Raw genomic sequence first — 24,266 nt, 5'->3', positions numbered from 1 at the left:
GTCCCCTCACCTCCCAGGAGCCCCTGCCTAGAGCGCAGGAAGGCACCAGAGACAGAGGCCAAGGTGGCCTTTGTGGGCCTGGGAACAGACTAGCCAGGAGATGCTGACACAGACGGTTTATTGAAAGCCAGGGACTGGCCACGGTGGCCCCAGAGCTCTCTCTGAAGCAGAATCCTGTGGCTAGCCCTGCGGTCCCCACCCAGGCCAGGGCACAGCTGCAGGGCCAGAGCACCTGGGTGGGTCTGGGCAGATAAGGGACATCTCTACAGTCACTGACACAGGCTAAAGAGACTGGGAGGGAAACTGAGGCAGAGTATGCAGGTCGTCAGGACTTTGGCAGTCAACAAGGCGGGGTAGTGGCCATCTCTCAGCTCAGGATGCCACAGTCAGCACAACAGCATTCTGCAAGGAGCAACGGTTCTTGGTTAGGCTCTCTGAGTCCCTGTGCCCAACACACCTGCCCTGCCCTCCCACCTCCACCCCGGTCTCTGCGTCCATGTCTGTGCCCGCCCATGGCCTGAGGTTAGCGCTGTACCTGGCACACAGCAGGCGCTCATTAAGTGAATGAACGAACAAATAAATGAATGATTAGTAAATGACATCCAGCATGAGAGAGGTCACTGACTTACTGACTTTATGACGTAAAAGACCCAAGTTCAAATGCCGTTTATCCATTAATTTACTGTATTGAACTTGGACCAGAAATTTGACCTCCCTCAGCCTTGGTTCTCATCTGAGAAATGGGTCCAAAACTCTCTGCTCTACCTCCCAGAACTGTCCCAAAACCCAAAGTTGTGCTGGGTTGAAAAAGGATTGTGAGGCTATGTCTACAGTCAACAAGAAAAGTGTCATATTTATTAGCCACGCCTGCCACAGGCACAGGACAAGGAGGGACAGCACATGTGTTTGCCACCCCTGGGCCAAGGGAACTGCCATCCTGTGAGTGAATCTGAGATCCCACCCTAGAGGCCACACATGGGTCTAATTGACCAGGAAAGAACTCTGTGATTGACCGGCAATGCCTGCCATGGGCTAGGCAGGAAGGAGCGGCAGCACTTGTGTCATCTGTTTGCCATTCCCAAGCAGTTGGGAAAACGGTGCCTGGGCAGACCAGGTGATGAGCAGAGCATCCCCTAATGAGTTCCAAGCAAGGCTCTGCACAAACACGCGTAAGGCCCATCTAGACCATACTGCACAGGACACTCACCTCGATGACCTCCAGGACCGCGTGGGCAAAATCGACATTGAGAACCTTGGGCAGGGGGATACCAACATCCAGGTCCACTGTGGAGAGGAAAGGGTTGAAAGCAAAGCTATGTGAGGGGGGCGGGGAGGGGGGACAGCCAGGGCAGGACCTGCTGACCTTATCCCACCACTTCCCTTGAGCCAGCCGTTTCTCTGCCTGGGGACTCCGTTTTTTTTATTGGCAGACTCCTACTTGTCCTACTAAACTCAAATGAAAATGCCCCTTTGCTGTACTGTCATCAGTGGTCCCTCAGCCGAGCCTCCTTGAGGTTCTGTCGGCCCCTTGCACACTCGGGGCCATATATTCTAAGCACTTGCTTATGTGAGCACTTCCCTCTGGATTGTGAGCTTGAGGAGAGGACCCAGGTCAGATAGCTCTTGGGGCCCAGAGTCCGGTGGGATGTAGATGCTGGTCAGTGTTTTGTAAATGGAAATATTGGTGCCTCAATTTCTGCATCTTAGAAATGGGCATCAACCCCTCTCCAACCTCCGTGTCTCTCAGAACAAGGAAAGAGGCAATAGATTTGGCGATCCCAAGTTCAGACACCCCACATGTCCAAAACGACAGCGAAGGCCGCCCCTACCGTTGAGCTTCGGCACATACGCCACCCGGACCACATCACTGAGCCACTCTTCTAAATGGGCCATCTGCAACAGAGCAGAGGGAGGGCGGGGGGGTGGCTTCGAAGGGAGCAGCGCACTCCTTCCAGGGAGGGAAGTCCAAGGTCCAGCTGCCCCAGCCTCCCCCATGACTGGGGACACAGCTCCTTGTGGGCACAGGCCCGAGGGGTGGAATGTCTACCAGTGACCCCACAGGGGACTCTGTGAGTTAGGACCGCTTCACCTGGGCCCCATGAGCTTCGAAGAGCTGCCTTCCTGGAGGAGGGCTCTGTGGAGCCTGGAGGAGGGCCTGTGCATGAGAAAGAAAGAAAGGAGAAGGTACCCAGCTACAGTAGACTCTGTGTGTTCTGACCTTAGGTTCCTACCAACTTACGAACCCTTAGAATGTTCTAGAACCTAGACGATCATGAGATTCCAGAACCACAGAACTCTGTGAGAAGCAGAAAACTAAGGGCTCTGTGGGGCTCTGCAATATTAGAACTTTCTGAGTTCAGGAACCTTAATACTTGTGTAAAGTTCCAGAATTTTGAACCTTTGTGGGATTCTGGAAATTTATGACTTTGTAAGGTTCTAAGATGTTGATAGGTCATGAAATTCAGATTCACTGTCCTCAGGTGATCACACACACACGCCCTGGTGTTTGTCCACTCTGGCTTGAGGAAGAGCTCAGACTGAGGCCAGGTCAGTTGCCTGGCCCATGACTCATCCCACCTCCTGTCCAGCCCCACTAGAAGACGCTCCCCACTACCAAGCTGCTCACCCTCCCAGGAACTTACATCAAAGGGGTGGACAAAGGAAGAGGCCAGCTTGACACTGAGCCTGTTGGAGAGAAGAGAGTTGTTGGGGGTCCCAGCCTCCACCCCAACACCCGTAACAGTGCTCTGCCCCACCCCACCCCACAGCCTGCCCCACCCCTAGCTCTCCGGCATCAGAAAACAGGGTTAAGGCCCAACTCTGTCTCTATCCAGCTTTAACTCAGAGTCTCAGTTTCCCCACCTGTAAAATGGACCTGAAGGGATCTAACCTCCTTCTGAGATATCATGACCACCACCTTCGACTCCATGGTCTTGGAGCCTCAGTCTGACTCCCAGCTGTTGGACTTTGGGCGACTGGGTGGACCTCTCTAAAGAGTGGCCCTCCATAGACTGAGCACTGGACGTAGGGTGCTTGTATCCAGCAGGCACACTAAAGGCCGCAAGCCACTAGTGGATCACAGCTGGCCAAACGCAGGTCCATAGCCAGAGCCTGGCCACAGAGCTCGGGCAGCAGTGGAGTCTTGCAAGGGGCATCTGTATGCAGCCTCAGGGGCCTGCAAGGGACACTCAAATGGGGTCAAGTAAGCACTGGGTGCCTATGGGCCAGGATGGGCAGATCTCAGAGACCCTGGGAAAGCTCCAAATCCAGGGAAGGGACAGAGAGGCACCCGGCCACAGGCCACAGTGAGAGCACTGAGCCTGAGAATGGAGGCCCCGATTGCAGACCTGCATCCAGGGACAGCCCACTGTGCCAGCCTGGGCTTTTCAAATGGTAAAGGGCCATTCCCATGAGGAAGGATTGCCATCATCACCATCACCACGAGGCCTAGTTTCCACAGGGGTGGAGAGATTAGAGAAATAATGAGTCCACCTGAATAACGAAGCGTTTTATAATATTCCAGCTCAGTTATCTCTTTGGCCAACCTCTGGGGCTGATAACTCAGGAGTTTGGACTCCATATCCTGGCAGCAGGTGTATCTCCAGGGCCAGGTTCTGGGCGGGGCTGTGGAAGAAGCCTGCTCTGGATGCTGCTTCTCTGAGCCCCAGGTGCCATCTGTAAAATGGGCTAACCCCATCCCTGCCCCAGCAGGTGCTGGAGGCAACCAAGATGCTGGTAAAACTCCTGCAACTTAGCTGATGGCTGATAAATGGAAGGAGGTTCCTGTAGGTCCCTAATTCTTGGTCCTAAAGACAAGGCCCAGGATCCCATGTTACCGTTCCAGGGACAGGGAGAGGTGCAGCTTGGTAGCCGAGGGAGCCAGCTGGGCATTTAAAGTCATAACCTGCAGGGGGAAAGCAGGCAGAGGTTACTCTGAATTAGACAGAAGGAACTTGAGGACAGGTCTACTTTGGCCAACAGGTGAATCTCCACCGTTCCTTCCACTAACCCTACTGAGGCCCTACTGTGTGTTAGGATCCATGCTGGGCTATGAGGAGGTAACTTGAAGGTTCTGGTGTTCGAGAACTAGAGTTTTAAAACTGAAGGGGCAAAAAACAAACAAACAAACACTGAAGAGGCATCCTGGCCGGGTGGCTCAGGTGGTTGGAGCATCACCCCATACACCAAAAGGTTGTGGGTTCAATTCCCAGTCAGAGCACATACCTAAATTGTGGGTTTGGTCCCCAATTGAGGCATATAAGAGCACATACCTAAATTGTGGGTTTGGTCCCCAGTTGGGGCATATACAGCAGGCAACCAATTGGGATGTTTCTCTCTCACATTCATGTTTCTCTCTCTCTCTCTCTTCCCCTCTCCCCACCCCCCCATCCCCCCCGACACACACACACACACAGGTGAGGATTAAAAACCAATAACTGACGGTAATCCGTTTGTACAAGAGGAAGCTTTGGGCTTGTAGAAGCTTGGGGAGACCCTCAGCCCAGCCTGCAGGGGGGCAAGGGAGGGTGTCCAATGTGGTGAGACCGGAGCTGAATGTTGGAAGATGAGGCATTAGCCTAGAGAAGGGGAGAGACGGTACTGCAGGTGGTGGTGCCTGCACACACAAAGGCAGGGAGGTGGGACTGGCAGCCCTGAGTAAAAGGCAGAGGATGAGGCAGGGGACATGGAATGCTGCTAGGCCATGGGCAGCCAGGGCAGAGCGTGAGCAGGGGAGGGACCTGCCTCTGCCCAGATGTGTGGGGAAAACTAGTAGAGGTGGGGTGGAGAGGAGCAGACTGGAGGTAGGGGGGCCAGGAAGAAGTCAGAGAGTCACCCAAGAGATACCTGAGCACAGAGAGGATGGGGATATGGGGAATCATTCCTGAAATTCCGAGGGAGCAGACTGGACAGGCCTTGTGGGCGCTTGGGTCTTAGCTCAGATGGTGACAATAAAGGAGAGGGGCTTCCTAGGGTGTGCCACCCTGAAATCAGGAGATGGCAACCCTCCAGGGGCCTGGAAAGGATCAGCCCGCTCAGAACCCAGCACCGGGCGCCCATCCCTTAGCCACTCACCCCATTCAGCTCCAAGAGGGCTGCCGGCGTCCCTGCAGGGCGGTGGGGCAGCACGTGGATGTTAGCTGCGATGGAGACTGTGGCCTTCTTTTTCTGGAGTGTGACCGCGGGAGCTTCCTTCACCTGCAGCCTGAGCAGGAGCTGCTGGCCCGGGGGCACCTTCCCCAGGACCTGGAGAGAGGCAGGGAGCAGGGCCTGAGGCAGCTTCGATGACCCACTGATAGAGTCAGCCAGTGACTCCACAGAGTCAACATGCACCCACTGAGCACCCACCACTCACCAGGCACCATGCTGGGTGCTGAGGCTACGGACTGAACCGTGGTCTCAGTCCCCCTGAGAATGACAGTCAGGGGGGGAGACACCACCAACCCATGGAACAAGGGAATCAGACTCTTGTCTCACCCAGACTCAAAATCCCCGAGGCCCACCGGCCCTGCATGATCCCTCCTCTGCCCTCCATCCATCTCACCCCCACCACCGGTCCCCTCATGCCCTTCTCTCCATCTCACCCCCACACCGGTCCCCCCCACCACCGGTCCCCTCATGCCCTCCTCTCCATCTCACCCCCACCACCGGTCCCCTCATTCTCTCATCTCCATCTCATCCCCACCACCGGTCCCTCATGCCCTCCTCTCCATCTCATCCCCACCACCAGTCCCCCCATTCTCTCATCTCCAGACTCACCAGCTACTTACTGTTCCTCTCACCTGACAGGCACGCACCCACCTCAGGGCCTATGCACTTGCTGTTCGTCCTGCCTGGAAATGTCTTCCCCAGATACCTGCATGGCCCCCGCCCTCACCTCCTTCAGCCTCGTGTTCCCACGGCACCCCCTCAGGGAGGCTCGCAGAGCACCCTGTTTAGGAGCACCATCCCTCACTCCTCATCTGCTTGGACCATTCCCTTCTCTCCATTCATTTGTCCAAGGTCTGTCAGCCCCATCAGAATGGCAGCTCCTGGAGCAGACACTTTTGTCTACTTTTCACCTGTGCCACCTCTGGATTCCCAGCACCTGGCACACGGCCTGGTACGTAGGAGGTGCTCAGTGAACGCTGGTTGACTGACTGACTGACCGAATCACACAATCAGGAAATCCTGAGTGTCACCATCACGACATCATGGAATTATAGAGGCGCTGTAAACTAGTCACAGAAGCTTGGAGTCACTTGAATGCCAGGCTCTGGGGACCAATTCCTCAAACCCAACTCCCAGAGTTGCAGGATCAGACAGACAGGGAACTACTGATTCCACCCTCCTGTGCCCGCAGATTCTAAAGCCACGGACCCAGACTTGGAGCTAGGGCTCGGGGTTCTGACACGGCAAGGCTGGCAACTGGAGAACTAAGGCTCCAGGTTCCCCGGGCTGGAGGGACACGGCCCAGCTTGCTGCATCCATGGGTCCCTGCTCCTGCCACCTGCACCTCCCCCAAGTCCCTCTCCACCACTCATGACTCCTGCCCTCAGGAAGTGCTTCTGAATGTCTAGCCCCAATCTCATCCCTTGCCTGAGACCCCGAGGCCCTTTAGCTAAGGCCTCTAACCATGCCCACGAAGGCTCATTTGAACCACCCACTTCAAGGATTCACAGAGTTTTTCTGTGTCCCCAAACTCAGCTTCCCTCTCCATCCTCCCTGGTAGAAACCCAGGTCTTGTGGACATCTTTCCAACCTTTGTCAGAATCTGCTATGTAAGGACCTTGTAGTAGTATTTCAACTTCAGGATGAATTCAGATTCTCACAGCTAGAAAGTATCTGGTCCAGCCCCAGGTGAATGAACAGGAAAGCTGAGGCCAGGCCCTGCAGTCTTGTACTGATGTCCTCCCTGAATCTTCTCCTTTCTCTTCTCCCTACCTCCCCCCCGCCACACACACACACACAAGGCCAGTGCCCTGAATCTTCTCTCATGGGACAGAGGAGACCAAGACTAAGATGAATGAATAAAGGTAGCAGGAGGGAGGGGACTCAGTTGCCTGAAAAGAATCTTCTGTCTTCTCCTTGATAGAAAAGGAACAGCCATAGGGTAAATGCCTACTTGACTTCTGGGGCAATTAAAACCTGGTCCTTTCCACTCTGCTATCAGGAAAGGATACAATGTTAGCCATTCACATTTTAGTATGAATTTAGATTCAACATTCAATGACAGCTCTCTGGAGAAATGTGTTAAGAAAGATTCTGGAGTCCATTCAGACTCACCGGGGAAGTGCTACAGTGATCAAGGTCATCAGAAGGGTCACTCACCTCGGGGACCAAAGCTGTCAGGTCTGTGGTTGTCATTGGGACATTGCTGGGAACCTGGGACCAAGACCAAATGAGAAGACATGGTGAACGCAGATACAGGAAGGGATCCCTCAGCACACACAAGGTGGTTTTGTCCACATCCTGCCCCACCTCCACCCGACCAATCACATACACATCTCTACAAACACTCATGCTCCTTCCAGTGGCCAATGATCACTGAGTGCTCACTACATGCCAAGCACATGTCTTTGCTCGTTTCACGTTTACAACAGCGCAAAGAGGCGGGCGCTCTGATTACTCTCATGTTATGAATGGGGAACTTGAGGTTCCTCTCTAGACTCATACACTGGTAAGTGGTGGCACCAGGATTTGCCCGGGGCAGGCTAATTCCAGAACCTTCAAGCCCCTCTGCCAGAGCTCACAATCTGCAGGCCCAGGGATCTGGCGACTCCCAGACTTCACACTCAGAGTCTGCCTGGCTATGACCGCCACCTCCCTCCAGCAAGAAGACGCCTGCCGCAGAGCTCAGGAGCCTGTTCAGTGCTCTCTGGACCCTACCTGCAGGAAGTGCTCCCTAGGGCCTGAGCTGCGGATGGAGGCGGAGGGGCAGCGGGGGCAGGAGGGCGGGGAGGGCATGGGGACAGGTGGCTTAGAGCTCACTGCCTCTGGAGAGCGCTAAGGCCAAGAAAATGCCTCTGGATGCGGCCTCGAGGGGTGAGTCTTCCAGACATCTGTGAGGTGTGAGGAGCCAGATGGAAGCAGAGAGGTCTCAGAGGCTTCAAAACAAGTGTCCGAGTGACCTTGGAGTAGTCTAACCCTACTCTTCCTCTCTTCGACTCAAATCTGCTCTTGAGAAAGCACTAGCAATGTTCGTCAGTCACACTTCAGTGTAAAATGGGCTCTTGACTCTGAAAGGGATCCTCTGATGCCAGGATGTCACATGCCAGTTCTGAATAACTGAAAGTAACTCCCTGGAAGGAAAGACTCAGAAGTCCCCCTGAGATTTAGCCATTCGGAGGGCCATTGTCCATTAGCGATGTTTGCCACAACAAGAATGGACATGTGCGTGTTAAGGCCCCTGGCTGGGTTTGGGGGGCTTGGGGAAGTCGATGACATCACCAGCTACACTCTTCACAACGGACTGCAGGGGGAGGAGACGGCATGGGAGGGTCTCGGGGCTGCTCACCCATGTGGCTCTGACCCAGCATCTCCTCCCCCACCCCCTGCAGTGGGCAAGGCCTTCCGACTCACGTTGATGTCCAGCTCTATGTACTGGTTAGAGATGAGAGGCAGTGTGGCCAAAGTGAATTCCACAGACCCAAGAGGCCTCAAGGGCACCAGGCCTGCATGGGGAGAGGAAGAGAGAGGAAGACCCCACGAGACAAGCTCCCCAAAATAACAGGCCCTACTTCCATTTACTGAGCGCCTGGCGCTCTACTAAGTGTTCGCCTGGGCACCGCCGTCATCCTCATGATACAGATAAAATCTGAGGCTTGGACAGAAGTCACCAGCCCACGGCCACAGAAACCACGCCAGGACCGCCGTTCCCCAGAGCTGGTGTCACTGGCCACACTGCGGCCCTGCCTCTCTCACATGCCGCCACGTACAGACACATCTGCCCCAGCTTTCCTGTCCTCATCCTGGCCACACCTGTTTACACCTGTCAAAGCTCATCTGTGCCCACAAAAGGCATCGGTCCATGTCTCCGTAGGCTCAAGGAGACAGGTGGCCGCTGTGGCTGTGGGCCTTGGGTTTCTTACTTGAGCTCTCTGGGCCTGTCATCTTGTTTGTCCAGATAATAATAGTATCTGCCTCATGTTTCTGACCATGCTGGACACCACAGGTGCCTGAAGCCCCCAGCAGAGGGAGAGCTGGGGGGCTATGAGTCCCCCATCCTGCTGGACCAGCCTCAGCCCACACCCCCATGAGGGCTCCTCAAAGTGGTGGCCTCATCCGCCTGAGGAGGAAGTGGAAGGTCCCAGAATCCTGTCCCTTCCTCTTGCCATGGTACCGCCACCCTTTGGGGTAATGGAAGGGGGTAGAAGGGGCCAAGGAGGGGGTTGGGCCCCAACTTACTCAGCACAGCCCCGAGGAGCTCATTCACCACGCTCAGCACACTGTCCACCACGGGGCACAGCTGTGTCCAGAGGAGACGGGTGTTACAGGGAAGTAAGAGTGGGGCCCAGCCTGGCACAGGGGGCCGCTGCATTTTCTATGCATGTTTTGCCATAACATCTGCTATCCCAGGGACCAAGGCAAGGCAGAATGTAGAGAAGGGTGGGGGGACACGCGGAGGCAGGGAGGGGCTGGAGCTTGACGTGTTGGGAGGGTGGAGTGGGTGATGGGGAGGGCCAGTTACATGGACCCCTCAGAAAACCCCGAAGGATGCTGGGGGAACAGGGGAGACATACTTCAGAGGCCAGTTAGGGTGTGCGGACCAGGCCCTGCCCTGAGGGGGCAAAGGCAGCTGTTCCCTCTCAGGTCTCAGGTCCCTGCTGTCTTCCAGCTGGACCCCGGGAGACCTAGCCCATGGACCCCCAAGAAGATTCCACCCCCCTCCACCCAGAGAGCCAGGCTCAGGCCAGGCTCTACATATACCACATTCACTGCATAAAGTTAGGACTCAGAGGTCTGGGGACGGATGGTGTCAGTGTGTTTCTGAAAACCCCTGTGTTGTGCGAACAGGGAGCAGGCGGCTCAGCTTGCAGAATCCCGAGTCTGCAAATCACAGAACCCGAGTCTGCGAATCACAGAACCCGAGTCCACCTGAGCAGGAAGCTCAGGCGACCCAGCCCAGCCCCTTCATCCCACATCTGTGGCCGGAGAAGAATGGTGGCCTGCCCAAGGTCACAGCTGTTCTCAAGGGGACGGGAGGGCTGCCTCTTCATTTAAACCCTGGGACCTCAACCTCCAGGACCCCTGGAGTCAGGCATGTCACAGAACTGCGAGGACATCCAAGGGGCTCTGATGGGGGGGGGAGCCGCCCCGTGGCGCCAGCCGTGCGACCTGCGGGAAGGAGGTACCGTGCGGCCAGGGTGGCTGATTGCACAAGAGATGCAGAAATCCAATCGCTAGGAGAAATCTCCAATCTCTAAATGCCAGCAATTAGCTCTTGTTTTTAAAGCCTCTCTGAGTCGTACATATCCTGTGTTGCAGCCAGTTGTCCCAGAGACCCTAGTGAGGGGTCACGGTTTAAGTGCAGCCCCCCTTGTCGAAAGCCACCAGAGATGGGTCTGGTTGGGGTCCTTGCTGCTGGGAGCTTCCCTTCTCCCCCTGAGCTACTTTCCGATTGGCTCCTTCAAGTCCAGGGCAGTTTTGCCAACCTCAGCGCCCATGCCCTGGCGCCCTCCACAGGTGCCCTTCACGAGGACTCACAAGAGAGGTGCTGCCAGGGCTGGGGTTCAGGGGGCCGGACTGCCCCGTGCTGGCTGTGTGAGCCCAGCAGCCCTGCCTGCTGTGGCCTCAATGAAATGGACCTTCGGCCAGACCACCTTTTCCCAAGTGTGGTTTGTGTCCCCTAGAAGCCAGGATGGCTGGGGCCGGCCATGGGCAAGCATCCGGGAGCTAGTGTAGCTATAATGTGTTTCTCTTATGAAGTATTGATATACATGTCTGTAATTTTCTGAACATATATGCCAAGCACAGGGCTCAGTAGAAAAATCACTGAGCGACCCAAGTTTAATTCAAAGCGAGTTTAAAGCAAAGTTTAAAGGCAATAATAATACAGGTGGCAAAGACAGAGCAGGGGATAAGAAAGGGACATGAGACCCTGAACGGTTTGGCTCAGTGGATAGAGCATCGGCCTGCAGACTGAAGGGTCCCAGGTTCGATTCCGGTCAAGGGCATGTACCTTGGTTGAGGGCACATCCCCAGTGGGAGGTGTGCAGGAGGCAGCTGATCAATGTTTCTCTCTCATCGATGTTTCTAACTCTCCCTCTCCCTTCCTCTCTGTAAAAAATCAATAAAATATTATTTAAAAAAAGAAAGAAAGAAAGGGACATGAAATTGGGAGCAGGAGAGTCAGGTCCTCTGAAGCTATAAATTTAGGATTCAAAGGTCTGGGGATGGATTGTGCCATTTCCTCCCCCCCCACACCCCCACCCCCGCTCCCATACACTCAGACTCACAGGCGGCACTTGAGCAGGTGTGGGCGGGCAGGATGGATTACCTGGTGGGCGTGGAAGGGAAGAACAGCCTAATCCTGCCTGGCGCCCAGATTTACGCAAAGCCAGGGGAGGAGGGGCCCCGCCGGGCACAGGGGCACGCCTGGCCCGAGGCCCCCACACTCACCAGCCCCGGCAGCACCTTGAAGAGTGTCTGTTCCGCGAGCCCCAGGAGCGGTGTGGGCAGCAGCCTGGGAGAGTAAGAAGCCCAAGAGTGTGGCCAGCACACGGGACAGTGCCAACCTGGGCCACGGGCAGGGCGCTGGCTGGGACTTTGGAGACGGGGTTTAGATCTTGGCTCTGCCTCGTCACGAGGCCCAGGGGAGGATTTCCGTTTCCCCGTTTGCACAGTGCCTGCCTCGCAGAGCTGTTGCTGCCAAGATTAAATATGAGTGTCTACGCATCAGGTACACAGTCTGCTCGATAAACATCGGTTCCTTTTGTCTCCTCCAGCATTTGTACATAAGGTGACATTTGAACCTAGAGCAGCACCCAGCTTCGAGTGCGAGTTCAATAAATATTTGTTAAATGAATGAGTATTTGAAGAAGGAAGGAAGGCAGGAAGGCAGGAAGGCAGGAGAGGGTGGCCTGTGGATGAGAAGGTCTGTTTAAAGATTATAGGGGCACAGAGGGAGGGGTGACAACCACAGAACCACAACCACAGGACACCAGCACCACCCTGGGCTCCATTCCCTCCAAGGCCCCCATAGACCACTGGAGCAGCCAGAAGCCAATGGGATTTTAGGGCCCCAAAGACCCTCTCTGGAATCCCCTTATTAGGGCCCTTCTGGAGACAGGAGCAAGCCTGGCCCACCCGACTCCAGGGAGCTAAGACAGAGCTGTCTGATTACCTATCGCTGCTCAGGGCCACCCAACAAAGATGGGGTAGGGTGTGCGATTAGGCCTGGCATGTAGACACTAATGGGTAGACACGAAGCGTGAGGCCGGGGAGGAGGCAGGTGCCCCCAAGGGTGGGTGTGGAGCCCTGGGAAAGCCTGGGACCTAATTCCAGAGACCAGCCCACCTCCATCCCTGCCTCAATCTGGAGTGTGACCTTGGGCACGCCCCTCGCCCTCTCTGGGCCTCAGCTGTCCCCTGGGAGTGATTATTTCACAGTGTCGGGAGGGCCACTGTGCCTCAACGGCTGTGGGAAGAGACAAATGTGAAGTGCCAGAGCCTTCCAGATCATCAAACACAGGTCCTCGTTATACAGATGGGGACACTGAGGCCCAGGCTGGGGAGGGGGTTGCCCTGAGGGTCACACAGCAGGTCAGGGTTAGAGCTGGATCTCTAGGGTGAGGACAGCAGGCACTGAGATGCTGGCAGATGGGATGGAGGGGACCGCAGAGGCCCTGCTCCATGTGGGAGAGGGGACAGCAGGATCTCAGGGCCAGAGAAGGGGGACTCCCAGGTGTGGGTGGTACAAGCTGTGGGCTGAGCCGAGGTCCCTGTCCATGGAGGGACTCATGGTGGGGGGTGAAGACTGGGGGCAGGAAGGCTGGAGGCTGGGTGAACTCAGGCTCCGGAGAGATCCAGAGATGCCAGTGCGCGTGGGCTCAGCCTGCGGACTCACCCTGAGAGCAGGGTGATGTGGCCCAGGAGCGTGCTGCAGCGCTTGAGGATGAGGATGGGCGTGCCCCGCGAGCTCATGCCCACGGCCACACGCGACGACACGTTCACCTCGGCGGCCAGCTGCAGGAGGCCCCCCAGGGTCCTGCGAGACAGGGATGCTGGGCGTGTGGCTAGGCCTCTAGGCTCCACCCACAAGGGCCCTCCTTAACCACGCCCACCCCGCTCCGACCCAGATGAGCAAAGTGGGTGGCCTTGCAAGTGATCTGGTCCCTTGTCCTCCTCTCACCCCCTGCCTTCCTGTAGGTCCCCCATCTTGCACATCCCCCATCTCTTCAGTGAGCTCCGAATAATGGGGTAGGGTCTCCAGGGAGCATGAGTGGCAGCCCCTGGGGGTCAGTGGATGGAGGTCCATGGGGAGGGGTAATGGGTGGGATCCAAGAAGGGAACAGTAGTGTAGAAGTCTCTTGGAGAGGAACTAGTGGGAAAAATAGGGGGCACTGGAGTGGGTGTGGGGGGCAGTAGGAGAGGGATCCCCAGTGGGCAGTGGCATGGGGTGGGGAGCGATAGGGTAGAGGTTCCCAGGAGCACACTCACCCGGAGCCTTCCAGGCCCACCTTGGTGTGCAGGCTCAGCTGCACCCCAAAGCCCGGCAGCAGCTTCAGTGACACCTGTGGCAGTGTGAGCTCCTCGACCTTCAGCCTGGGATGGAAGTCGGGGGGAGGGCCCCCCGTGCCAGCCTCTCAGAGCCTGGGACATCCCAGACCAGGAGGGGCCTACAGGCCCTCTTGCGTGTGTCTCCCACCCCACTTCTAAGCCATAAATTCAAATGTGGACCCAGTCATCTGGGCTTCAGTTTCTTCATCATCTATAGCGTGGGACAATAGCACTGGTACCCAGCCTCACTGGAGGCTACACAGTAGGTGGGCCGTCAGGAAGCCATGCTGCGGTGACTCACCCGGACAGCTCCTCCACAACACCAAACACCCCTCCGTAGCCCAGCAGGCCGCCTCCTCCAAGCAGCCCTCCGGAGCCCAGGAGGCCCTGGTTCACCGATGTGACCGACCCCAGCACATTCTGCAGGATGGGACCCCCGACCAGCGAGTTCTGGATGGCTGCAGAGAGGGTGGGGAGAGATAGGTTCCTTTTACAACGGGGAAACCAGGGCCCAGAGAGGGGCAGAGACTTGCCCAAAGTCACACAGAAAATCAGATTTGGTGCCAATAGTACGACTAGGGCTCCTGACCCTGGGCCACCTGGTAGGAGGACAGAAGCAAAGGAGGGAGCACACAGCCACCAGGGCTTGATCAAGATGGAGAAGGCAACCTCTGCTCCTCCTGGGCACCCCTAGCCGGACTGTGTGCCGGCTGTGAGCAGGGCAGGCCAGAGGGGCCACCTTGTGGAGGCTGGGGTGGGGCGGGGGGGCCTCCCTGAAGCATTTTCTATTCAGGACTTCTCTACTGCCCATGAGACTATCACCCTGGGCAGTGGGAACACAAAATGCTCCCACGCCCAACAACGTGGGACAGCCAGCACCCTCCCCTTGACCGCCTCAACCCCACTCGTCCGCGTCCCTGAGGCTGATGCAGCCCCACAGGGCCTCAGCCCAGATCAGCCAGGCCCCTCTCAGAAGAAAGTGAGCTAACCACTCAGAGTCTGCGAGCAAACCTTTAGGTCCCTGGATTCTCTCAGCAGTTGAGAACCGCAACCTGTTCCCTCTGTTCCTGAAAGCAGACGCTCCAAGCACAAGGATGGGGTCATTTGCACTGCCGCTGGGCCCCTCACAGCTGTCGTTGCGGGCTCACCTTTGCCAAGTTCATCCTTGTCGATCCGAGCGAGTGTGCCCACCGTCTCAAGCAGCCCCTGGCAAGGAGTCGCCAGACCCCAGAGCAGGAGCAGGGACCACATGCCCAACGTTGTCGGCAGCACACCTGGCAGGGGCAGAAGCAGGAACTCTGAGGCCCTCCTCATGCCCAAGCCTTTCCCCTCCCTGTGCCCCACCACCAACCTGGTGCCCTTCCGCTGGCCGGGCACAATTCAAGGCCAGCTTCACTCCCAGAAAAGCCCTCTCCATCCAAACGCAAACGGCGCTACCATGTGCACCCACCGTACAGCCTCAGCGCACGCTACAGTCCTCAGGGCACTTTCCAGGCCTCTGCCTCACAGGATCTCATTTCAGAGATGGGAAAACTGAGGCCGAGAGCGGGGGGACTTGCCCACGGTCACAGAGCTAATGAGTGACAGGGCCAGAATCTGAGCCCAAGTCTATGTGACTTAAAATGTCTCCTTTCTCTCCTCTCCTGCCTCCATCCCGAATGATGTTAAAGAAAGAATGGGATGGGAAATGAGAGCCTGGCTAGCTTTCTAGTTTCCTGGAGGAGCGTTTCTCTTTATGGAGTTCTATACCTGCCCCCTCAGTCACCTACCTTCCGTCCCCATGTCGCCCTGCTTAAGCCCCACTCCCTGCTGCCCTTGTGATAGAACACAGGCTCCTTACCAGTACCCACCAGGTCCCTGCCTGCCTCTTTGACCTCCTTGGTCTTCAACATGACAAGCTCCTTCCCACCCCAGGGCCTTTGCACAGGCTGTTCCTTCTTGGAGGAAGGCTCTTCCTCTGGTTCTGTGCAAGGCTGACTCCTCACCCTTCAGGTTCTGAATGCATGTCACCTCCTTGACCTTGTCTGAAGAGGCCCCTCTGTCACTGAGCCTCGCCCAGAATGTTTGTTTTTAGGCGCTTATCACAATTTGTAGCTAAGCTTGGTGTTTGTGTCCTTGTTTGCCTTGGAAGCTCCCAGAGGGCAGGGATGTGTCCGGGCCTCCAGGCATGGCTGTGTGCTGGAGACGGTGCCTGTTGAGGAGCGAGAGGGACGAAATCCAGCCCCACCTCACTTGCCCAGAGTTTGCCCTGGTGCCATTTGCACAGAGGTTCATAGGGACACATCTGGGCCAGCAGCCATCTCAGCAGTGTCTGCCTGCTTCCCCAGGACTAGTCTCATCGTGGCGCTCTGTAAGCTCACAGAGGGAAGATTCCCACCATGGGGAGCCAGTTGGCTCAGAGAAAAATGGGTGCCCTTCAGTCCTCCCGTCCCTGCCTTTGCCCCTCGGTAGGCCCCAGTATTCCCATCAGTAAAATGAGCGTTACCTCCAGGTACCCCAGGGCCCTCCTATGGTGAATTCTCTCTGTGCCTGCTATTCAGCTGGGACACCAGGCTGGCCAGAGGGTCAATGGTTGGGGGGCTGCACAAGGACAGGGCTGCCACAGGCTGCCTTACCCGCTCCTGCAGCTCCACGAGGGGTGGGTGGGGTCCCCAGCCTCCTGTCGGTTCCTCTACCCTCTCAGGCCTGGGGGAGGCCCTTATATGCCCGCAAGGGCTCTGGAGGCACAAAGGGGGCACAGCCGCCAGGAACCCGTCAATGTGTCATGTCAGGAAGCAAATTGCGGTCTTCCCTGCGGGCGGCTAAGCCTTCCTTCTGGAGGAGTGAGAAAGGGGAGCTGGGGAGCTGGGGCTGGTGCCCTGGGGCTGCAGAGGCACCGTCCTCGCCCCAAGAGCTGGGGGGTGAACATTCAGCCCACTGTAGGGTCTCCCCTCAGGGTCCCAAGGGCCACCCTGTGGCACACAGTCTACCCTGCCTCCCCACCTACCCCAGTTAAGGCCAGGGAGGAAAGGAAAGAGCTAAGGCTGCTGGGTTTCCTGACCCTCTGCTGCCCCCACCTCAGGCCTGGCCTGGAGATGGCCCTGGGGCCTGGAGAGAGGAACTCTGGGCCAATAAGGGGGAAGGGCACCAACCCCCTTCCCCTTCCATCCCCAAGGCCGGGTGTCCCCCAAGCTCCAGAGAAGGCTGCTCTGTTCCCTTCCTGAGGCTGGTGCAGATGATGGTGGAGAGAAATTCATGCATTCTGCAGCAAGCATTTATAGAGCTCCTACTGTTTGCTAGGTGCCACTGTAAACAAAAGGGACAAATCCCTGCACTGGAGGAGATGACCAGTAACAATACAACACAATTAAAAATTTTTCTACGCCCTAGCCGGTGTGGCTCAATGGATAGAGCATTGCCTAAGGACTGAGGGGTCCTGGGTTTAATTCCAGTCAAGGGCACATGCCCGGCCTGCGGGCTCAATCCCCAGTAGGAGGCGTGCAGGAGGCAGCCAATCAATGATTCTCTCTCATCATTGATGTTTCTATCTCTGTCCCTCTCCCTTCTCTGAAATCAATAAAAATATATCAAAAATAATTTTTTTTCTAGTAGCCACCTTTTTTTAAAGGTAAAAAAAAAATCAAGTAAATTAATTTTAATCATATAGCTTATTTAACCCAAAATATTATTTAACATTTAATCAATATAGAACTACTAATGTGGTAGTCTACTTTTTTTTCTCTCATCCTGTCTGTGAAATCACTGACAAGGCAGCAAATTCGGACTTGCCACATTTCAAACACAGTCACCCCGTATGGGCACTGACCATGGCATTGGACAACACAACTCTGGAGGGGAAGATAAGCACATGAAACCGTACATCAGAGGCTGGTGACAGAAATAAAGTAGGGAGGGTGCAGTTCTCACTACGTGGTCAGGGGAGGCCTCAGATTGGAGCAGGAGGAGAGGGAATGGGCCAGGCAGCTGCCTGGGGGAAAGCCGGACAGCAATACCAAGGCTCGGAGGCCATGTGTCCAGGAACCCTGGGGGGGCCTGTGTGGTGGCAGGGAGTGAGGGACATGGAATCAAGGAAGTGACAGGCCCTGCAGGTTACTGTTCAGACTTACAGACTTCAGCTGTCATTTGCAATTCTTCTGAGGGTACTGGCTTGGGTAACCCCTCCTCCAGGAAGCCCTCCTGATCCCCACGCTGGCTGTGATCCCACAGCCCTCTGGGATTTTCTCTCCCAGAGCCTGTGACATGCCAGGCTGTAACCGTGTTTCTGGGTGTCTGTGGGTCTGTCTCCTGCCTGGTGAGATGGGGAGGAGCCATGGCATCGGCCTGGTCCACCTCCGAACCTCGGAACCCCTAACCATGCAATGCTCATCCCAATGACTTTAGAAACCGAGTCAGGTGACTAAACCCACATACATTTTTTAAAAAATAAATTTTAATTAAAATATAAAGCACATATAGAGAAGGGCCTGGATCACAAGTGTACAGCGGGACGAATTTTCACAGCCCGAGCCCTCCAGAAGCCGCCTGGTGTCCCTCCAAGTCACTGTCCACCAAGGGTCGCCATTGCCCCGACCGCTCACACAGTGGGCGAGCCCAGGACGCTCCTGAGGGTCACAGAACGGAGTGGCACCTACGTGCCCTCCTGTGTGTGCCTCCCTCACACTCACCGTCCATGAAATTCATTCGTGTGTGTGGGACAACTCGTTCTTCTGTGCTGTATATGCCACTGCACTACGTGAGCACACCAGCGTGCTATCCGTGCTCCTCCAGAGGCACCCGGGCTGCCCGTTGTTGGCTGTGATGAATATTGGCAAGTCTTTCTGTGGACATATATTTTTATTCATTTCTCCGGGTGCTTAGCCAGGAGCGGGGTTGCTGGGTCGTCGTGGTGCGCGCTCAGGTTCCGCCTCCCCAGGCACTGCCAGGGCTCCGCAAGCGCCTCCGCCATCGGGACCCCACCGGCAGCCTGGAGAGTGACCACTGCCCCACATCCTCGCCAGCGCGGGGTATTTTTAAGGCATTGGTTTGCGGGAGGAGGAGGGAAAGTTAGCATCCAGCAGTTATTGAGCACTTACTGTCTACAAGGCACTGATGCGTGTGAATGCGTATAGTCACCACAATCACCTGTGGAGTCAGCAATGTCATACCTCCCCATCTTACACTCAGGAACCAGAACTCTGCAAGGGGCAGCCACTGCTCCGAGGTCTCACAGGAGTCCAGCCAGGCCACCTGGCTTACCACCCATCAGCCTGGCCTCTTGAAAGGGCGGGAGATGCTACCTAGTTTCTGGTCTGCCTTTTTTTCCCCAGTTCTTTCCAGCTCCCCAGGCAAGTCTCCTCGGGCACCTAAGGCGAGTCAGGGATTGGGCCTGGCCATGCGAAGGAATTCATAAAATACACGTCTGTGCAACCCTAACTCAACAGGCCAAGGATAGAGGGCCTAGGAACTGCCATGTTTAACAAACCGCTAGCAGCGGTTCTCAACCTGTGGGTCGCGACCTCTTTGGCCGTCGAACGACCCTTTCACAGGGGTCGCCTAAGACCATCTCGCATATCAGATATTTACATTACGATTCATAACAGTAGCACATTACAGTTATGAAGTAGCAACGAAAATAATTTTATGGTTGGGTCACAACATGAGGAACTGTATGTAAAGGGCCAGAAGGTTGAGAACCACTGCGCTAGAGCAATCTGATGGAGGCCTTTGCAGAACCCTAGTGAGGGTGCTGGGCAGCCACGGAAGGGACTAGAGCAGGAAAGGGACTTGATGAGGAGAAAGACCCCTGGGCATTAGCTTTTAGAGTGAAGGCTCTGGAGCCAAAATTCCTGGGTTCAAATCCTGACTCTCTTACCCACTATTGAGTGACTTCCTTGCAGAGCCACAGTTTCCCCATCTGCAAAATGGGCTTATATTAAAGGTGCCCACCCTCACCTGACTAGCTGGCTGTGAGAACAGGCATCCTGGAAATGGACCTTAGAGCATCAGGGGAGGGTGCCAAGGGTGCCAGAGAAACTCCGACAACAGCAAGATCCACCCCGGGAGGCCTTCCTGGGCGTACCTGAGCTGAGAGTGAGCTGGGAAGGGAGAAGGGCGGGTGGTGACGGGTGTGGACACAGATGCCGGGGATGTTGTGCTGTCTTTGTCTTCCCAGGTGTGGGCTGCCTGGCAGGCCCCACGGGCGTGATAGCATGGTCCCAGGATCAAAGACCTTGAGCCAGACACACACCTGTCTGGCCCTCGGTTTCTTTAAAGGAGGAGGATGCATTCGCTGTTGCGTGATGTAACGGAGCAAGGAGACTTGGACTCAGGCAGACAGGGTCCAAGTCCCAGCTCCACAGGTACCTGTGCCCTTGGGGGCTGGTCACTTTATCGCTCAAAGCTGCCACTTCCTCATCTAAGGTTGGGAGAATCTTGAAGGTAACCAGTGCCCATGGGCACAGAACTTCCATCACTGCCTCCCCGGGGTGAGGTCACAGGGCTGGGCTCCCCTTGCCAGCCTAGCCCCCATGTTCTGCCCAGGGTACATTTGTGACTGACACTCAAAGGATGCTGAAATCAGATTGGAGGCTGGAGCATCCAACCCCTCTCCCATTTTACTGATAGGAGAACAGGTTCAGAGAGCAATTGCCGTTTGGCCAAGGCCACAATGTGCTCCTGGTGGGAAGCCAGGCCGCCGGACTCTCACAGCTTTGTGCCTTGGTTTCCCCATCTGCGCACTGAGCCTGGGAGGTTGTGGGGAGGCTTTCAGTGGCCAGGAGTGTGCTGTACATCGAAGGGTGAAGTGGGGAGTGAAGGGGGTGTCTCTCACATGTCCCATGTCGGGCATCAGCCACTCATGGATTACCCAGGCGTCTGTCTCTGCCAGGCCTGTCTCAAAGCTGCCATTGTCCCAGGGTCAGGAAGATGATAGGTATGGGATTAGGGCTGAAGGTGAGGGACAAGGGGATGGCCCTGGCATATGGCCAGAGGGGAGGAAGGGCCCTCCTTCCTCTGCGGCATGGGCCGGGGCCAGACTGCGATAGGGCAGACCTGCCAGGACTCGTGAGCTCCAGGATCACGGCCTCCGGACGAGGCCTCTGCCATACCGCGCCCCCCAAGACACCTATGTGTGCCCAACACCACTCCTTCCCCCAGACCCACCCAGATGCCCCACCTACAGAGACTCACCCCCACACAGAGATACTTTGACAAATGCACACACCAACACACAGACATCCCACTCCAGTAATTGCCAGCACTGCAGCCCCAAGGGATGCTGGGAGGCCCGTGCCCATTCCTTTTTTCAAATTTACGGATTTATTTATTTATTTATTTATTTATTTTACATTCTAGCAAATGACACTGAGTTTCAGGTCCATTTAGAATACATTTCTTTTAAAATGTATATTTAACTGTATTATGTGTAAACGTGCATTTGTTTACTTGTAAAAGGAGTCCATTTAAAGGCCAGTACCAGTGTCAATCCCAGGGAGGAGATGGGGCAGGAGCTGAGCTTCACGTGAATGTCAGCTGTGAGATGTGGAAACGCCCTCAGCACAGTCGACGTACAAATGACCATGGGACACAGGCGCACGCAGACATGGACAGACACCAGAGGTCTTTTCACGGACAAATCTCTGCAGCTGGACATCTGCATCTGCACAGATGCCCCCGGCCGCCCGGATCCATAGGCCATGTATACTGACACCTGCTCAAAACTGCACATTCTGGCACCCGGTCTGTCACAGCTGTCCCCTCCCCACCACCACCCCCCCCCACACACACACACACACATACACACTCCAGCATAGACATGCCTGTTCACATCCCTCTTGGTCTCAAACACTTACCTGTGGCTAACATTTCTCAAGCACTTACTTTGTGCCAGGCCCGGTGCTAAGCACTTTTCATTATTTAATTCATTTAATCTGCCTGAAACCCTGCTGAAGTCAGTACTACCATTATTCCCATTTCACAGGTGAGGAAATGGAGGCTCTGAGTGAAGTGAACTGCCCAGGGCACACAGCAGTGAGCAGGTAGAGCCAGGATTTGGACCGAGGCAGACTGGCTCCAGAATTCCAATCCCCAGCTTGTCTCCTGACTTGCCAGGTGGCCTTGGGCCAGTTGTTCCACTTCTCTGCGCCTTGGTCTCTGCATCTGTCAAATGAGGACAGTCCTCATCTCTCTCAACTGCTTTGTGAGGATTAAGGGAGGTGACGTAGGCAGGATGCCTGGGAGCCTGCTATGTCATTGGCTCCCTCTGAACAGAGCCATCCTCAAGTTACCAAGATTTGGGGGCAACTAAGGTGGGTAGGGAGAGCTTTGCCATTTGCTAAACTGTGTAACCTTGGGCAAGGGAGCTGACCTCATTGTGCCTTAGTTTCCTCATCTGTAAAGTAGGGATGGCGATGGTGCCTCTTCTTATCAGGTTATTGTGTATTAAATGAGATGGTACAAGTAAAACCCTGAGCATGACATTCAGCAGGTATTCAACATATGCTCAGGCCTGCCCCAAGACTGTGACCAGCTTCCCTCAGACCCCAAGCTGGTCTTAGACCCCAAAACCCACCAAAGGGGAAGAAAAGCCACACGTCGATTTGCTACAAATAACGAGGTCAAAACATTAGATATTTGTAATGGCCTTTCTCCAGTTTATTGCCAGGGCCCCAGCCCAGGCCTCCCCGCTTCACTCCTTGCTAAAGGAAGCAGCCAGTAGTGCTAGGGGGCCAGGCTCCAATCAGGGGCTCCTCCACGGTGCACAGCCAATGGTGGCTTGTGGGCATTGGCAGCTGAATCCTGTCCTGGTCAGTCCAGCTTCAAGTCCATCACCAGGGCGTCCTGGCAGGAGATAAAGGGCCAGGTGTAGATGGGTGGAGCAATGATGGGGCCACCAGGTGCAGAATGGGATGGACCAAACCGTGGCCAGGAAATGGAAGCCAGCGTTTGAGAGCAGAGGATGAACGAAGCACCAAACCGTGGCCAGGAAATGGAAGCCAGCGTTTGAGAGCAGAGGATGAACGAAGCTCGCCCTATGACCCCTCACCTCTCTACGCTTCCGTTTTCTCCATGGACAAGTGCGGACCAGCACCCCTTCCTCCCAGATTGGAGAGACAGAAGGTGCAAAATGCACATTGAATGCTCTGTGTGCGAGGCTTGGCATGGAGTGAAAAGCTAATATTTAGTGAGTGCTTACTGTATACCTTTAGATGAATTATCTCAATAAACAGTTCTCGGGGGCAGATACCCATATTATCATCCCCATTTTCAGCACAGAAAAATCAAGACAGAGAAAGGTGAGGTAATTTGCCTGAGAAGGCATGGAAAGAGAGTGGCCGAATTCTCATTTCCTTCTAGGGACTCCCTGGCCAAGCAGGGCCAGGTTCTGAAGGGCAGGGCACTGCTCAAGGGATTGGCAAGATAGTATTGATGGCCGCAGCCCTCCTCAGCCCTGCGCCCCCAGGAGGAGAGAGGCAGGCTTTTGCTCCTCACTCGTTGGCCAAAGGTGTTGACTGACGTGGCCTTCCCCAGTTCCTTTCCTTACCTCTACTATGTCCAGCTCTGCCAGGTTGTAGTTCATGTTCAGAAAGTCTGGAAGCGGAAGTCCAACTCGGAGCACATCTGAGAAATACAGTGAGAGTCATTTCAGCCTGACTACCTGCCGTTGATTAAGGCGTGGATGCCGGGAGCAGAGGAGTAGGAACTAGTGCTGTGACTGAAGCATGATGTCTGCCAGCTGCGCAGGCAGAGAGAGCATAGGCCAGATCACTATGTATTCACATCCCAGGTCTCCACCACCATCTGACTCATGGTGTGGGGTCAAGAATCAAGTGTCCAAAATTGAGGGAGGTGCCTTTGTCCGTAGACAGGTGACATTAAGACTACATGAACCTCAAAGATTCAGCAATGATCATCCATTCCCTGTTAGCCTCCCCCATCTGGGGCCAGTGGAGGGGCTTTGAGACCACCAGGTGGCATCCTTTCCTGCTCAGAAAATCACCAGCAAAATCAGCGCCTGTTGGCGCCCTCACCATTGACAGCCGGGATGTAGGCTTCTCGAAGAAAGTCAGTGATAAAGCCAGTCAGCGTCTTCTCCTGGGGGAGAGAAAGAAAGAGAGAAAATACCCACATCCCATCGTTCAATTCAATTCAACAAAACTTTCAACCCGCACTCGAGCTGGGTCTGGGGACCACAGGAATGAATATTAAACACAGCCAATAATTTGTCCAGCGAACATCAAAACTGGGCCTGACCCTGTTTAACTGTAGGCTGATGCCTTTCACCTCTGCTTAGTCCAGCCGTGGGCAAACTACGGCCCGCAGGCCGGATCCGGCCCGTTTGAAATGAATAAAACTAAAAAAAAAAAAGACCGGATCCTTTTATGTAATGATGTTTACTTTGAATTTATATTAGTTCACACAAACACTCCATCCATGCTTTTGTTCCGGCCCTCTGGACCAGTTTAAGAACCCATTGTGGCCCTCAAGTCAAAGTTTGCCCACCCCTGGCTTAGTCCCATTCAGGTGGCATGTGGGCCTTGGGTCATGGTCCCGGCATGGGGGAAGTCAGGAGACACGGGGTGCTGTGGACCC

The 24,266-nt window shown here is 55.3% G+C and overlaps 2 protein-coding genes across 2 annotated transcripts in view; both read right to left on the bottom strand.

The window, feature by feature from the left end:
- Window positions 1–240: 240 nt before the first annotated feature.
- Window positions 241–15,479, bottom strand: BPIFB3 (BPI fold containing family B member 3). Its single transcript, XM_006767895.2, has 17 exons — window positions 15,467–15,479; window positions 14,846–14,971; window positions 13,999–14,155; window positions 13,638–13,742; window positions 13,045–13,185; window positions 11,599–11,662; window positions 9,385–9,445; window positions 8,560–8,651; window positions 8,385–8,449; window positions 7,867–7,894; window positions 7,309–7,362; window positions 5,074–5,244; window positions 3,837–3,904; window positions 2,643–2,685; window positions 1,830–1,893; window positions 1,208–1,284; window positions 241–402 (listed from the first exon to the last, which is right to left on the bottom strand). Exons 1-17 carry the CDS (start codon window positions 15,477–15,479, stop codon window positions 373–375), a joined length of 1,359 nt encoding a protein of 452 aa, XP_006767958.1. The 3' UTR covers window positions 241–372.
- A 6,853-nt stretch (window positions 15,480–22,332) lies between these two features.
- The window catches only part of BPIFB6 (BPI fold containing family B member 6), an 11,409-nt gene continuing 9,475 nt past the window's right edge, over window positions 22,333–24,266 (bottom strand). Inside the window, exons 13-15 of the mRNA XM_006767894.2 lie at window positions 23,705–23,768; window positions 23,218–23,294; window positions 22,333–22,514 (exon numbers count right to left, since the gene is read on the bottom strand). Coding sequence (XP_006767957.1) covers window positions 22,482–22,514; window positions 23,218–23,294; window positions 23,705–23,768 — 174 coding nt within the window. The 3' untranslated portion in view covers window positions 22,333–22,481. The remainder of the gene's footprint in view (window positions 22,515–23,217; window positions 23,295–23,704; window positions 23,769–24,266) is intronic.

Source organism: Myotis davidii, unplaced genomic scaffold (assembly GCF_000327345.1).
Source record: "Myotis davidii unplaced genomic scaffold, ASM32734v1 scaffold562, whole genome shotgun sequence".
Classification (NCBI taxonomy): Eukaryota; Metazoa; Chordata; class Mammalia; order Chiroptera; family Vespertilionidae; genus Myotis; species Myotis davidii.
This window is presented reverse-complemented; position numbering and strand designations above follow the sequence as displayed.